Here is a 13,795-nt window from a genome sequence, read left to right on the forward strand (position 1 = left end):
TCCAAATGAGTGATTCAGTCCTGGCACCAAACAACCTGGAAATAAAACATGTGCCGCAGGTCCCGTAAGGCAGCGCCAACATCTCTTCACAGCATGAGACCACAACCATGAGCGTTCAATGCGCCCGTAGATCTGCAGGAGGAGGGTCCCATGATCCCTGCATGTGCGATGAACTCGGGAGTCCGGGTGAAGGAGGCTTGTCGCTACGATGAGAAGCGGGCGAAAAGCCGATGTCCGCCTCTGCCTCTCGAAGACGAGGTAGAACCCCTGTCCAGGGGTGACTGGAAGTCCCGAATCTTCTCTGCGTCGCCAGGTGAGTGGTACGTCCCCACAGATCCATCAGGGAACAAAAATACACAATACAGCCGGGTACATCAATGCAAAGCGGATGCCTCTGCGAAACTGGGATGAGCACAACGAGGCAAACAGTTTCCGTTTGTGTGTCACTTCGGCTGAAAAGTCACCAAACAGCAGCAGTTTGTGTCCCTCAAACAGTAGCGCTTCGTGCCACATGCGAAAAGCACATAGGAGTGCCACCTTATCAGTGAAATCCAAGTATTTGACAATAACTTGCCGCGACCTGTTGCGGTGTTCTAACCCGGGTAGCCCCAGAGGAATCATCAGAGCGCAGGTCCAGGTCCAGCCTGTGGGCGCGTTCAACTTTGCATAGTCTCGGTAAGCCAAGGGCTTTGGGGAGCATACTTTCGCACACCTGGAGAAGGTCTCTGGACGGGACTGTCTCTGGAAGGCCCACAATTCTCAGGTTGTTACGTCGGGACCTGTTTTCCAGGTCCTCGACCTTCTCCCAGAGCTTGCGGCATTCTGCTTCTAGCACAGCCGTTTTAGAAGCCGCCAGATCTGATGTCTCTTTCGCGCCCCCAGCCAATTGCTCCATGTCCTTGAGGCTCACAGCGTGCTGCGCAGTCTGTTGTTGTAATAGGGCGTATAGTTTCCTGCATCGCCTGCGTCACCACTTCCTGCACAGCGGGGCCGATACGTTTTGTCACCTCGGCCGCCAAGCGGGAGTAGTCCAGGCCGGTAAAGTCCCTTGTGATAACCCCCGCAGTAGAGGCACTTTCCGAGGAGGTCGGGGAGGCAGCCCTGCTGGAGGCCGGGGAGGCCGCCATCTTGGAAAGCTGGGACAGCGGGAAGAATGCCTGCCAGTCCGCTCTTTATCAGATTTTCGGCTGGTTCGAAGTAAGTACCGGTCCATGTAGAGATCCCCCCACTTGGCAGTAGTAAGGGGGTCCACCCGGTCCGTGTAGTGCGGATAAATCGGGCCGAGTACTGAAGCGTGGAGGGGAGCGCGTCTCACTCACGTCCTCACACCATGGTGCCGGAAGCTATCCTTTCTTTTTAAATCTAGCCACCGCCTCCCAATTCTCCACCCCTGGAATGTGGATCGCTGATATGGAGGGAACCATGTGTTCCGCCCAGTTCAAAATCTTGGACACCTCAATCATGACGGCACTGCTGCGAGTGCCCCCTTGGCGATTGAGATACGCCACAGCCGTGGCGTTGTCTGACTGAATGTGAACCTGTCGACCCCGAAGAAGAGACTCCCAGTGTCGGAGACAAAGGAATATCGCCTGGATCTCCAGGACATTGATAGGAAGCCTGGCTTCCCGAGGTGACGACCGGCCATGGACAGTCTGGTCCAGGAGGACACCCCCAACCAAGGAGGCTCGCATCCATCGTAAGAACCAGCCAGTTCAACGGTAGAAACGAGCGGCCGCTCTGAAGGAGGGGAGAGTGGAGCCACCAAAGAAGAGACTGGCGTGCCGGGGTGGGCAGACGGATCCGATGATCCAAGGAAAGGGGGGATCCGTCCCACAGAGACAGAATAGCCCACTGAAGCGGACGGCAACGGAACTGTGCTAACGGAACCGCCGTTATGGCCGCCACCATTCTGCCCAGCACTGCCATGCATGCACGAAGGGACACTGGATGCGGGCGTCTCAAGTGACGAACTCCTAACAGCAGAGCACTCCGCTTGTCCGGAGGGAGGAAGATGCGCGCGCTCGCGGTATCGAACCTGAGTCCCAGAAAGACCAGAGACCAGGAGGGAGAAAGGTTGGATTTCTCCTCGTAGATTAGCCACCCGAAGCTGGTTAGGGTCAGCAGGGTGATGTGGAGACTCTCCTCATTCTGGACCTGGGACGGGGCCTTGATAAGCAGGTCATCCAGGTAAGGAAGGACTGACACCCTCCGGGACCTGAGAATGGCCATGACAGCCGCCAGGACCTTGGTAAAAACCCGGGGGGCAGTGGCCAGGCGAAGGGCAGAGCCACAAATTGAAAGGGACCCTGGGGAACGGCAAAGCGTAGAAAATGTTGATGAGGAGGAAAATCCGGGATGTGAAGATACGCATCCCGAATGTCCACTGAAGAGAGGAATTCATCCTGATCCATGGATGCCACGATCGACCGTAGTGACTCCATATGGAAGTGGCGAAGGCGAAGATGCCGGTTGAGGAGTTTCAGGTCTGCGAATGGCAGATTGAAAACCTGCCGCCAGAGCAGGTGAACGAGGAGGCCGGGATCGAAAAAAACGATCCCAGGGAAAAGAAGCGAACTCGATTCGGTAACCATCAGAGATGATGTCCCGAACCCAAGAGTCCTGGACTTGTGCCAACCAGATGTCCCGAAAGAGAAGTAAGCGACCGCCCACCCGAGACGGAGTCCCAGGTGGGGGCGCCCCTTCAGGTCGAGGCAAGTTTACGGGTTCCTGATTTAGCGGAAAATCGGTTGGAGCGATTATCCTGCTTCCAGGAGGAGCAAAGTTTGAAGGTCGGGCCCTGCCTACCCTGCAAAGGGCTCGATTTTTCCTGGTGCCCCTGACCCAAGGGGCAAAAGGACCGAAAGGAGGATGACTTACGAATGCCCCCAAGAGCCGCAGTGCGGCGAGCCTTGTTCTGGGAAGCAAAGAACTTTTACCACCTGTAGCCTCAGAGATGATGTCGTCTAGGCGCTTTCCAAAAAGGCGACCACCAGAAAAAGCCATAGCCGTCAGAGATTTTTTGGAAGCCGAATCGGCGTTCCAAGCTTTGAGCCACATGGAGCGACGAATGGCGATCAGGTTGCCAGACGCAACAGCCGCACAGCGAGCAGACTCCAACGAAACCTGGCATAAATATTCGCCTGCGCCTGACACCTGATGAGCAACTTCAGCCAGAGCGTCCGGGGGGGCCCCGGACAACAGATCTTGACGGAGCTGAGAAGCCCACACCGTTAAGGCCTTCGCCACCCAAGTGGAAGAAAATGCCGGAAGCAGGGAGGATCCCACTGCTTCAAAAGCGTATTTGGCCAAATTCTCGACCCGCTTGTCTGCGGGATCCTTAAAGGAAGCGGCATCCGCCAACGGTAAAGTGGTGGATTTTGACAAACGGGAGACTGGGGGGTTCCACAGATGGTGGAATAGTCCATTTAGAAAAAAGGTCCTGAGGGAATGGACACAGAGTCTTTAACCTTTTAGTGCCTTGGAAGCGCTTCTCCGGAAGCTTCCAGGCGGTCTCCAGAATCACATCAAACTCCTTATGAGGATGGAAAGACTTAGGAGAACGAGGAGTGCGGGCAAAGGACATCTCAGGAGCAGGGTCCAGGGTCCTGTAGATGGAAAGTGTCCCTGACTGCAGACACCAGGCCATCAACCAAGTCAGGCATGGAGGATAGCTCTTCAGAATCCGAATGAGGTTCTGAGTTCGCCAATTCACCCGGAGATCGGGAACGGTTAGTGGAGGCTCCTGATCTGGGTGACCGGGATCTAGAATGGCGGTTCGGGGAACGACCCCTAGGAGAGCGGTCGCGTGACTGGGAACGCCGCCTAGGAGCGGGAGATCTGGAGCGTGAGCGGCGCCTGCTATCAGGAGAAGAGTTCGGATAAGCAACCCATGGACGTCCATGGGAGCGTCAACGGTCCGAAGACGCCGAACTAGCTTTCCGAGGGGGACGTAGGGAAGACTGCCTTAAGGCTGTAGCCACCTCCTTGGAAGCCTGCGTCAGGTCTGAGATAGTCGGGGAGAGGGAAGACACCCAAACCAGGGTCGGTTCAGGGGCCACAGACCCTGAAGGAGCATCTAGGGCAGGAGTAGAAGGGCGTGAGGAAGAGCAGGCAGGACAAGTGGGTACAGCCGAAGCCCCCCGAAAATTTAACCTTACACCCTGTACAAGCATAGTACGTGACTAAAGCGGGGGCCGCCTTGTCTGACGGATGGTTCAAAACTGGGGGTAGACATTGCCAAGCGCAGCCAAATAGTAACAGAAGAATGTAATTATCTCACCCAGGTTCCTGGATGACATCCCCACACCTTCTGAACAGGACAGCCGGCTGGAACAGAGATGGAAGACCCATGCAGCAGTGTCTGAAGAACGGCGCTGGAACAGGAAGAAACTTGCTTCCTGGGTCACGTAACTTGAGGGGAGGAGTATAGCTCGTGCGCTATCACGGGAGAGGCTGAGGCAGCCCGGGGAGCCCGTGCTGCCACCTGATAGGCTGCCTCAGCCTTCCCCGCGCCAGCACTAAACTGATTGGGTGCTCAGAGAGCGCGAAGTGGGCGGAGCTACACTGGGCGGGGACCAGGCCAAAGCCGCGGCCTAAAGTGGCGGCCTGGTTCCCAGTTAAGAAGCCGCCCTGAAGTGTAAGTCAGCAGCCATCTCCCCCAGCGGGGATGGCTGCCGGGGACATGAGCGAGACCGCACGCGGGGCGGAGCTACACGCGGCCGGGACCAGGCTAGCAGGAAAAGAAGCGCCTGGCTCCCGGCTGTACCGCCCCGACAGGGAAGATCGCAGACGTCTCCCTCCGTGGGGACGGCTGCCTAACAGTGTAAGATAATCCGCGGCGGAGGCCCTCGGCCGGGACCAGGCCGAAGCCGGGGGCTAAATTAGCGGCCTGGCCCCGGCCGAGCGCGCCGCCCCTAACTAGGAGCCAGCAGACGATCAGAGCAGGGATGGCTGCCGGAATTAACAGACTGCAGGAGGTAGACCAGAGGGCCGGCAGCTGCCCCACTATGTGTGGGGGTTGCAGCCCACAGTAAAAGCTGCAGCCAGTGTCCCCAAGATCAGGTCCCCCTTTGAATAAAGTTACCCCCATTAACCCTGAAGGAGCCCTAGTAAGGAGGGGGTGGGGGGAAGGGGTGTAGGAAACTCACCTGAGTATGGAGGTATACTTAACTCCAAGAAGTAGGTCATGCTGCATCATGCCAGGCTTTGGAAAGCGGGGCGAGCAGAGGAAATAGGCGTCCCGGACCCAAGGTACAGACCTGGTGCTGGCCGATGGCGAGGAAGGGTTAACGGACCATACTCTACGGAACCGTGCCCTTCCGTCGCCTGTGGGGAAACAGGTAGCGCCATGCTCCTGTCCCCCCTACCTAGAAAAATAAAAAAGAATAAAAATTCTAAACACTATCACTAGAAAATAATAAAAGACCAAACCTGGAGCAACCCAGGACCGTGTTGCCTCCTATGACACTAAGCTAAAACTGAGTGTCTCTAAGGCAGGAGGTGGGGTATACCCTGCTGGGAGGGGCCGACTTCTTTTTTGTATGCCTAGTGTCAGCCTCCAAGTGGCAGCAAGTTATACCCATGGTTCCTGTGTCCCCCAATGGAGCTGAATGAGAAAATAAAAGTAAAAAAATTAAGTAAAAAAATTTTGAAAAACCGCCTATATTTTATATACATATTTGGTTTTGCGGCGTGCGTAAATATCTGAACTATTAAAATAAAATGTTAATGATATCGTACGGTGAACGGCGTGAACGTAAAAAAAAAGGCCAAAATAGCTTTTTTTATTACATTATATTCCAAAAAATAAAAATAAAAAATGTATTAAAAGTTTTATATAAGCAAATATGGTATCAATAAAAAGTACAGATCACGGCGCAAGAAATGAGCCCTCATACCGCCGCTTATACGGAAAAATTTAAAAGTTATAGGACTTCAAAATAGGGGGATCTTAAACGTACTAATTTGGTCAAAAAGTTTGTGATTTTTTTTTAACAGTAATAGAAAAGTATGTTATCATGGGTATAATTTTAATTGTATTGACTCAAAGAATAAATAACACATGTAATTTTTACCGTAAATAGTACGGAGTGAAAACTAAATTTTCCAAAATTAGCAAAATTGCGGTTTTCTTTTTAATTTCCCCACACAAATAGTTTTTTTTTGGTTGCGCCATACATTTTATGGTAAAGTGAGTGATGTCATTACAACGGACAACTGGTCGCGCAAAAAACAAGCCTCATACTAGTCTGTGGATGAAAATATAAAAGAGTTATGATTTTTTGAAGGCGTGGAGGAAAAAACGAAAACGTAAAAATAAAATTGTCTGCGTCCTTAAGGCCCAAATGGGCTGCGTCCTTAAGGGGTTAAGAGCAATTTTATCACTAACTACAGTTCAGATCACAAGACAATTAGACAACTACTATCCAAACATTCGGGTAGTGCTGGGCGGTATGGCCTAAAATGAATATCACGGTATTTCTTTTTATTATCGCGGTATCACGGTATTACCGCCTGTCCCCCCCCACCCCGCGAGAGGAGTCCCTGTGCCCACTAGCGGTGTCAAATGTGCCCCCCGTGAGCGCGATCGCTACCATCACAGCTAGCGGGGTCCCTGTGCCCACTAGCGGTGTAGCAGTACTTCGCAAATAGCGTAGGGCTAACGCTAGGCTCCTAGCGCTGCCTACATTAGCCCTATGCTATTTGTGTAGTGCTGCGCCTGCGCAGTACTACGTTAGCCGCGCGTGAGGCTTTTAAATCTGTTCCCGTACCCTGAGAGCTGACAGGGACGGAACAGAGCCGCGCTCTGCATTCTTGTGACACCGCTAGTGGGCACAGGGACCCCGCTAGCGGTGATGGTAGCGATTGCGCTCGCGGGAGGCATTCTTGTGACACCGCTAGTGGGCACATGGATCCCGCTAGCGGTGGGGATTGATCGTGCTCGCGGGGACACTGGCTGACAGGCGCATCGGGGGGGGGGGGGGGCGACACAGTAAATGGATTAGCTTCTGTGGAATCGGGCCACAGAAGCACACCGTGACAAGTGAGGGCGCCGCGCTGGGCTCTACAATTTATCCAGAGGGTGGGGGAGGGGCCCCACCGGTATAGCGGTATGGGCAAGAATCCATACCGTGGGAGAAAAAAAAAACGGTATCCGGTTCGTACCGATATACCGCCCAGCACTACATTGGGGTAGTCTAATGCTAGAACCCTATCTAAAAGGCATAATTCCAACGAAACCGAATATTACGTTTCGTAAATCTATACCCCTAAAAAATATATTAGCCCCAAGTAAACTAAAACAAGTGCCCAAAAAAACTATGAGTCAATCTTCTTTTTTTTATCTGTTCCTTTGGGGTCTTTTAAATGCAATATCACTACTTGTAAATGTTGCTTGAATTTTATGAATGCAAAAAAAGAATTTAAAGGGGTACTCCCGTGGAAACCTTTTTTTTTTTTTTTTTTTAAATCAACTGGTGCCAGAAAGTTAAACAGATTTGTAAATCACTTCTATTAAAAAATCTTAATCCTTCCAGTACTTTTTAGGGGCTGTATACTAAAGAGAAATCCAAAAAAGAAATGCATTTCCTGTGATGTCCTGACCACAGTGCTCTCTGCTGTCCATTTTAGGAACTGGAGAAAATCCCCATAGCAAACATATGCTTCTCTGGACAGTTCCTAAAATGGACGGCAGAGGTCAGCAGAGAGCACTGTGGTCAGGACATCACAGGAAATGCATTTCCCTGCAGCATAGATGGCCCGGACCAGCTCACCCTAACTTCCTGCCGAGGGGAGGTGAGTAGAAAACTAAAGGGGGGTTGGATGATGATAAAGGCCGCAGTGGTCTTAAACCTGCGGACCTCCAGATGTTGCAAAACTACAACTCCCAGCATGCCTGGACAGCCGATGGCTGTCCGGGCTTGCTGGGAGTTGTAGTTTTGCAACATCTGGAGGTCTGCAGGTTGAAGACCACTGAGAAGGGATTGACAGGCAGAGAGTTCACTCGAGTATAAGCCGAGGGGGGCGTTTACCAAAAATCGTGTATCGAATATATACAAATAATTTTCCCAGCATCTTTACATCTAAAAAATAACACTTCCTAGTGGATACTTTGCGAATGGTCCTAATCCTAAAGGTCCATCTGTACTCACTTCCCCAGTGTGTCTTCTTTTAGTTTCCACAATAAACTATTTTCTTTATTACTTTAATGTTATGCTTGTGCCAGTAAGACCTGTCATGGGGCCGCTGCCTATAGTAACTATCTCCTCTCCTCCTAGCTGGATCACATCCGGTGCCCATCATGTAACCATTCATCCTGACTTATCTAACGATTTGCTAAAAACTGTATAGTTCACTTTTTAATGTGTGTACCTATTAATATGTCCATACAATTATGGTTTTTATACCGTGTTCTCCTTTATGTATGTTTTAACTTTGGTTGTACATAGTATATCAGGTTTACCACGCCCCTTTTTTCCTCATCTTGGCAGTCTTTTTTGAATATACATAGAAGCTGTGTACTGAATATACCTTACATCTGCAATAGAAAAAGGGTAGGATAGTACCCGAAACGCGTCTTGCCAATGGATGTTACTTGCTGACTGTCTTTCAAATACAGTACGGTTGTGTTTATTACACTAGTCACTCCTACTTTATTTGGGATAGCGCCTTTCCTGGAGTTTTTTACCTTTCTTTTATACATTTATTACTGGATCTGTTGCCACGGCTCCCGGTTAAGCTCCTACGGCCTGCAATCCCAGGAATACCCCATATCTAGGGGTGATTTGCTTATTGCCTAGACCCACCAGGTGAGAGTCCATATTTCAGACACTCACAATAAATTCACTGTACCCAGAGGATTACACAAGGCGCTGTCCTCCTCCCTTTTCTTTTTATTTCCCCTTTTATATCTATATTTGGCGCATGCGCTGGACGGTGATCCAATACCTCATGACTGGGGCCTATATCTACATTTGGCGCATGCGCTGGGCAGTGATCCTATACCTCATCACTGGGGCCTATATCTACATTTGGCGCATGCGCTGGACGGTGATCCAATACCTCATGACTGGGGCCTATATCTACATTTGGCGCATGCGCTGGGCGGTGATCCTACACCTCATGACTGGGGCATATATCTACATTTGGTGCAGGCACTGGGCAGTGATCCAGTACCTCATGACTGGGGCCTATATCTACATTTGGCGCATGCGCTGAGCAGTGATCCAATACCTCATGACTGGGGCCTATATCTACATTTGGTGCAGGCGCTGGGCAGTGATCCAGTACCTCATGACTGGGGCCTATATCTACATTTGGCGCATGCGCTGAGCAGTGATCCAATACCTCATGACTGGGGCCTATATCTACATTTGGCGCAGGCACTGGGCGGTGATCCAATACCTCATGACTCTGACCTATAGCTACATTTGGTGCAGGCACTGGGCAGTGATCTTATACCTCATGACTGGGGCCTATATCTACATTTGGCGCATGCGCTGGGGGGTGATCTTATACCTCATGACTGGGACCTATATCTACATTTGGTGCAGGCGCTGGGCGGTGATCCAGTACCTCATGACTGGGCTTATATCTACATTTGGTGCAGGCGCTGGACAGTGATCCTATACCTCATGACTGGGGCCTATAGCTACATTTGGTGCAGGCGCTGGGCAGTGATCTTATACCTCATGACTGGGGCCTATAGCTACATTTGGTGCAGGCGGTGGGCGGTGATCTTATACCTCATGACTGGGGCCTATATCTACATTTGGCGCAGGCGCTGGGCGGTGATCTTATACCTCATGACTGGGGCCTATAGCTACATTTGATGCAGGCGATTGGGTGGTGATCTTATACCTCATGACTGGGGCCTATATCTCCATTTGGCGCAGGCGCTGGGCGGTGATCTTATACCTCATGACTGGGGCCTATATCTACATTTGGTGCAGGCGATTGGGTGGTGATCTTATACCTCATGACTGGGGCCTATATCTACATTTGGTGCAGGCGATTGGGTGGTGATCTTATACCTCATGACTGGGGCCTATATCTACATTTGGTGCAGGCGATTGGGTGGTGATCTTATACCTCATGACTGGGGCCTATATCTACATTTGGTGCAGGCGATTGGGTGGTGATCTTATACCTCATGACTGGGGCCTATATCTACATTTGGCGCAGGCGCTGGGCGGTGATCTTATACCTCATGACTGGGGCCTATATCTACATTTGGTGCAGGCAATTGAGTGGTGATCTTATACCTCATGACTGGGGCCTATATCTACATTTGGCGCAGGCGCTGGGCGGTGATCTTATACCTCATGACTGGGGCCTATATCTACATTTGGTGCAGGCAATTGAGTGGTAACCCTAACATCCCATGTGATCTGACCTGATCTTGGCCAGCAGCTCTCCTCTCTCCGCACACTCCACGCTGACCTGGCGGATCAGCTCATGGAACACCACGTTGTAGATGTTCTGTTCTGTCTTCAGTAATTCCAGAAGATTGTGAATCTAAGAGACCGGAGAGGAAATAATTCAGATAAAGAGAAAAACGGGATAAAATACAAAAACCTGAGACACCTTGCGTTCCATCACTTATCACTCATGCACCGGACTATCACTTATAGGGGAAGGAGCTTTATTAAGCTAGAATTCCACTGAGGTTCTAGCCCTGCGTTTTTTTAGGCTTAAAAATGCCAGAAAAAAACGCCTGAAAAACTGCCACTGTTTTTCCCTGCGTTTTGGTGTTTTTTCTGGTGTTTTTACCTTTGTGTGGAATTTGGCTTCTTTGGCCCCTTTGGTGTTTTTATTCCAAATTTCTTGGGTACCAAAAAAAAAAAGGATGCAGTAGGGATGGAAAAAAAATTATTTAACAAGATTTTTTTTTTTTATAACAAAATTTTAATACATTTTTAATAAAGTGTTTGTGTGTGTGTGTGCGTGTGTTTCACTGTTTTTCTCTATTTTTTTAATTTTTAGGTAGTACTACTACTCCCAGCATGGATCAGACTGTTCCATGGTGGGAGTAGTAGTACCTGTACTAATAGACAGATCGCCCCGGGTGTCACTCCTGACACCTGATGCGATCGTCCATAATATAGCAGAGATGTGGAGCGGCTCTATACAGCGCCCACATCTCTGCACTATACTCCGGCCAGTGATGGGAATAGAACATTACTCATTCATATTTTCCGCCCAGAGTGGTGATTGGCCGGATGGTTGCAGCCAATCACCGCTCTGAGGGAAATATGAATGAGTGATGTTCTATTCACATTAGGGATCGACCGATATCGGTTTTTTAGGGCCGATACCGATACCGATAATCGGTGGAGGTTAGGGCCGATAGCCGATAACTTATACCGATATTCCGGTATAAGTTATCGGCTATTTAACCCCCTGCGACACCGCTGCAGATCATTGATTTAAAGCGTGCGCTTTAAATCAATGATCTGCAGTGGCTTTTGCGGTGCCATAGGCCGCCGCCGCCGCCACCCGCTTCTCTCCCCTACCTGCCAGGGTGCTCCGGGCCATCCATCCATCATTCATGTAGTGTCCGGGGGCGTTCCGGGTGGAGGGTGGTCCGGTCCGGGCTGTCCTTCTCCGGCGGTCATCTTCTCCACTCCGGGCAAGCTCCGGCCTAGTACGCTGCATAGACGTCGCTGCGCAGTGACGCCCGTGCGCAGCGACGCACCTGACGTCACAGCGTAGCGGCGTCTATGCAGCTTACTAGGCCGGAGCCTGCCCAGAGTGGAGAAGAAGACCGTGGGAGAAGAAGGACAGCCCGGACCGGACCACCCTCCACCCGGAACGCCCCCGGACACTACATGAAGGAAGGATGGCCTGGACCACCCCCATTACGGGTAAGTTTAATTTTTTTATTGACTCGGAGGGTGGGGGAGGGGCTCGACCGGTATAGCGGTATGGGAAAAAATCCATACCGGTATACCGCCTAGCATCACGGTGGGTCGGGGGTGCGGTGCGGCGGGTCGAGGGGGTGGCGGTCGCGGTGCAGTGGGGGCGGTGCATTATCGGCTTATCGGCAAGATAATTGCCGATACCGATAATGCCCAAAATCGTGATTATCGGCCGATAATATCGGCCATACCGATAATCGGTCAATCCCTAATTCACATCACTGAGATTTATCCCCAGCCCCTGCAGTCTATAAATCCCCAGCCTCTGCACTTTCTGTCATTCTGTTCAGTGAACACAGGCAGAGCAGGGGGAGGGAGCCGTGTACATCTTCTCTCCCCTGCTCTGTGTTCTTTCTCCCGTGCAGACCTGCGTCCTCCAAAGGCAGAGCATGGAGAGGGGAGATTTGGGGGGAGTGTACCTCCTCTCTCCCCCTGCTCTAACTTCGCTCTGCCCTCCCCCCAGCTCTAACTTTGGAGAGCTGAGTGGAAGGAGCGGAGGCAAGTCTGCACGGCGCACAAATGTCCATCTCACACTGACCGGAGTATAGCGCAGAAATGCGGAGCACAGGAGAAAGCCGCTCCACATCTCTGCAAAAGATAGGACGATCACAGCGGATGTCAGGAGTGATACCCGCTGTGATCTGTCCTTAACTGCAGGTACTACTACTCCCAACATGGAGCACACTCTGCTCCATGCTGGGAGTTGTAGTACCTGCATTAATAGACAGATCGCAGCGAGTGTCACTCCTGACACCCACTATGATCCTCCTGTATAATGTATAGATGCGGCTGGCTGCTCTTCTATGGTCCCCTGCAGTGACGTATATATACACCTATTCATATTTCCCACAGAGAGCTGTGATTGGCTGAAACCATCCGGCCAATCACAGCTCTGCAGGAAATATGAATAGGTGTATATATACGTCAGTGCAGGGGACCATAGAAGAGCGGCCGCCCGAATCTATAAATTATACAGAAGGATCACAACGGATCCGGGGCGATCTGTCAATTAATACAGGTACTACTACTCCAATCATGGAACAGTGTGTTCCATGCTGGGAGTAGTAGTACTACCTAAAAAAAAAATAATAATAAATAAAAAAAAAGTCAAAAACACACACTACATTTTTATTATTGTCAGCTAAATTTGTCACATAAATTGGTCCCTGTTTCAAAATTAATAAAAATTTCGTTATAAAAAAGATACATTTCGTTAGATACAATTTTTCCCATCACTACAGTATCTTTTTTATAATTTTTTTTAATGGTACCCTACGAAATTTTAATAAAAAAGGTACCTTCACTTTTTTGGATTGATAAGGTCCAAAAAAAAAAAAAAAAAACGCTGGCAAAACCGCCAAAGTTAAAACCAACATGGCATTTTTGCTCTCCCATAGACTTCTATGGGGGAAAAAAGGCCACGATTTCTGTTCAAAAAATGCCAAACTAGGTTTTGTTGGGCGTTTTGAAAAACTAGCCTCTGAGTACAAAATTGCTGAAAAACGCCAAAAGGATTAAAAAAAAAACCGCTAAACTGAAAAACGCCAAGTGAATCTGGAATTTTGCAGCTTACTATTGACTTGCAGCGAACATCTGGAAGCAGCGTTTTTGCGATGAAAAAAGATGTGTGGGAAAATTGGCGTTTTTTACTGCGTTTTTGCAAAAAAAATCTTCAGTGGAATTCCAGCCTGACAGGGGATTATCAGAATCATCTACGGCATATGAGTCCATCCTTATCATTTTAGGTAGCAAGGTTCACCTGTGAGGCCGGCAACATATCAGCCATCTTGGGTGGGGCTTACAGTCTCCCTCCTCCCATTGTATGTGTGCTCAGCCACACTGGAGGTAACTGGGAACAGGCTGAGAGTCGGCCTAAT

General features: G+C 50.2%; 1 protein-coding gene across 2 annotated transcripts in view; it reads right to left on the reverse strand.

Annotated features, from left to right (window-relative positions):
• Positions 1–13,795, reverse strand: part of AXDND1 (axonemal dynein light chain domain containing 1) — a 163,623-nt gene that overhangs the window by 81,086 nt on the left and 68,742 nt on the right. For both annotated transcript variants that reach the window (XM_056529377.1, XM_056529378.1), the window contains exon 8: positions 10,394–10,515. In XM_056529377.1, the coding sequence (XP_056385352.1) occupies positions 10,394–10,515 (122 nt within the window). The remainder of the gene's footprint in view (positions 1–10,393; positions 10,516–13,795) is intronic.

Source organism: Hyla sarda, chromosome 7 (assembly GCF_029499605.1).
Source record: "Hyla sarda isolate aHylSar1 chromosome 7, aHylSar1.hap1, whole genome shotgun sequence".
Lineage (NCBI taxonomy): Eukaryota > Metazoa > Chordata > Amphibia > Anura > Hylidae > Hyla > Hyla sarda.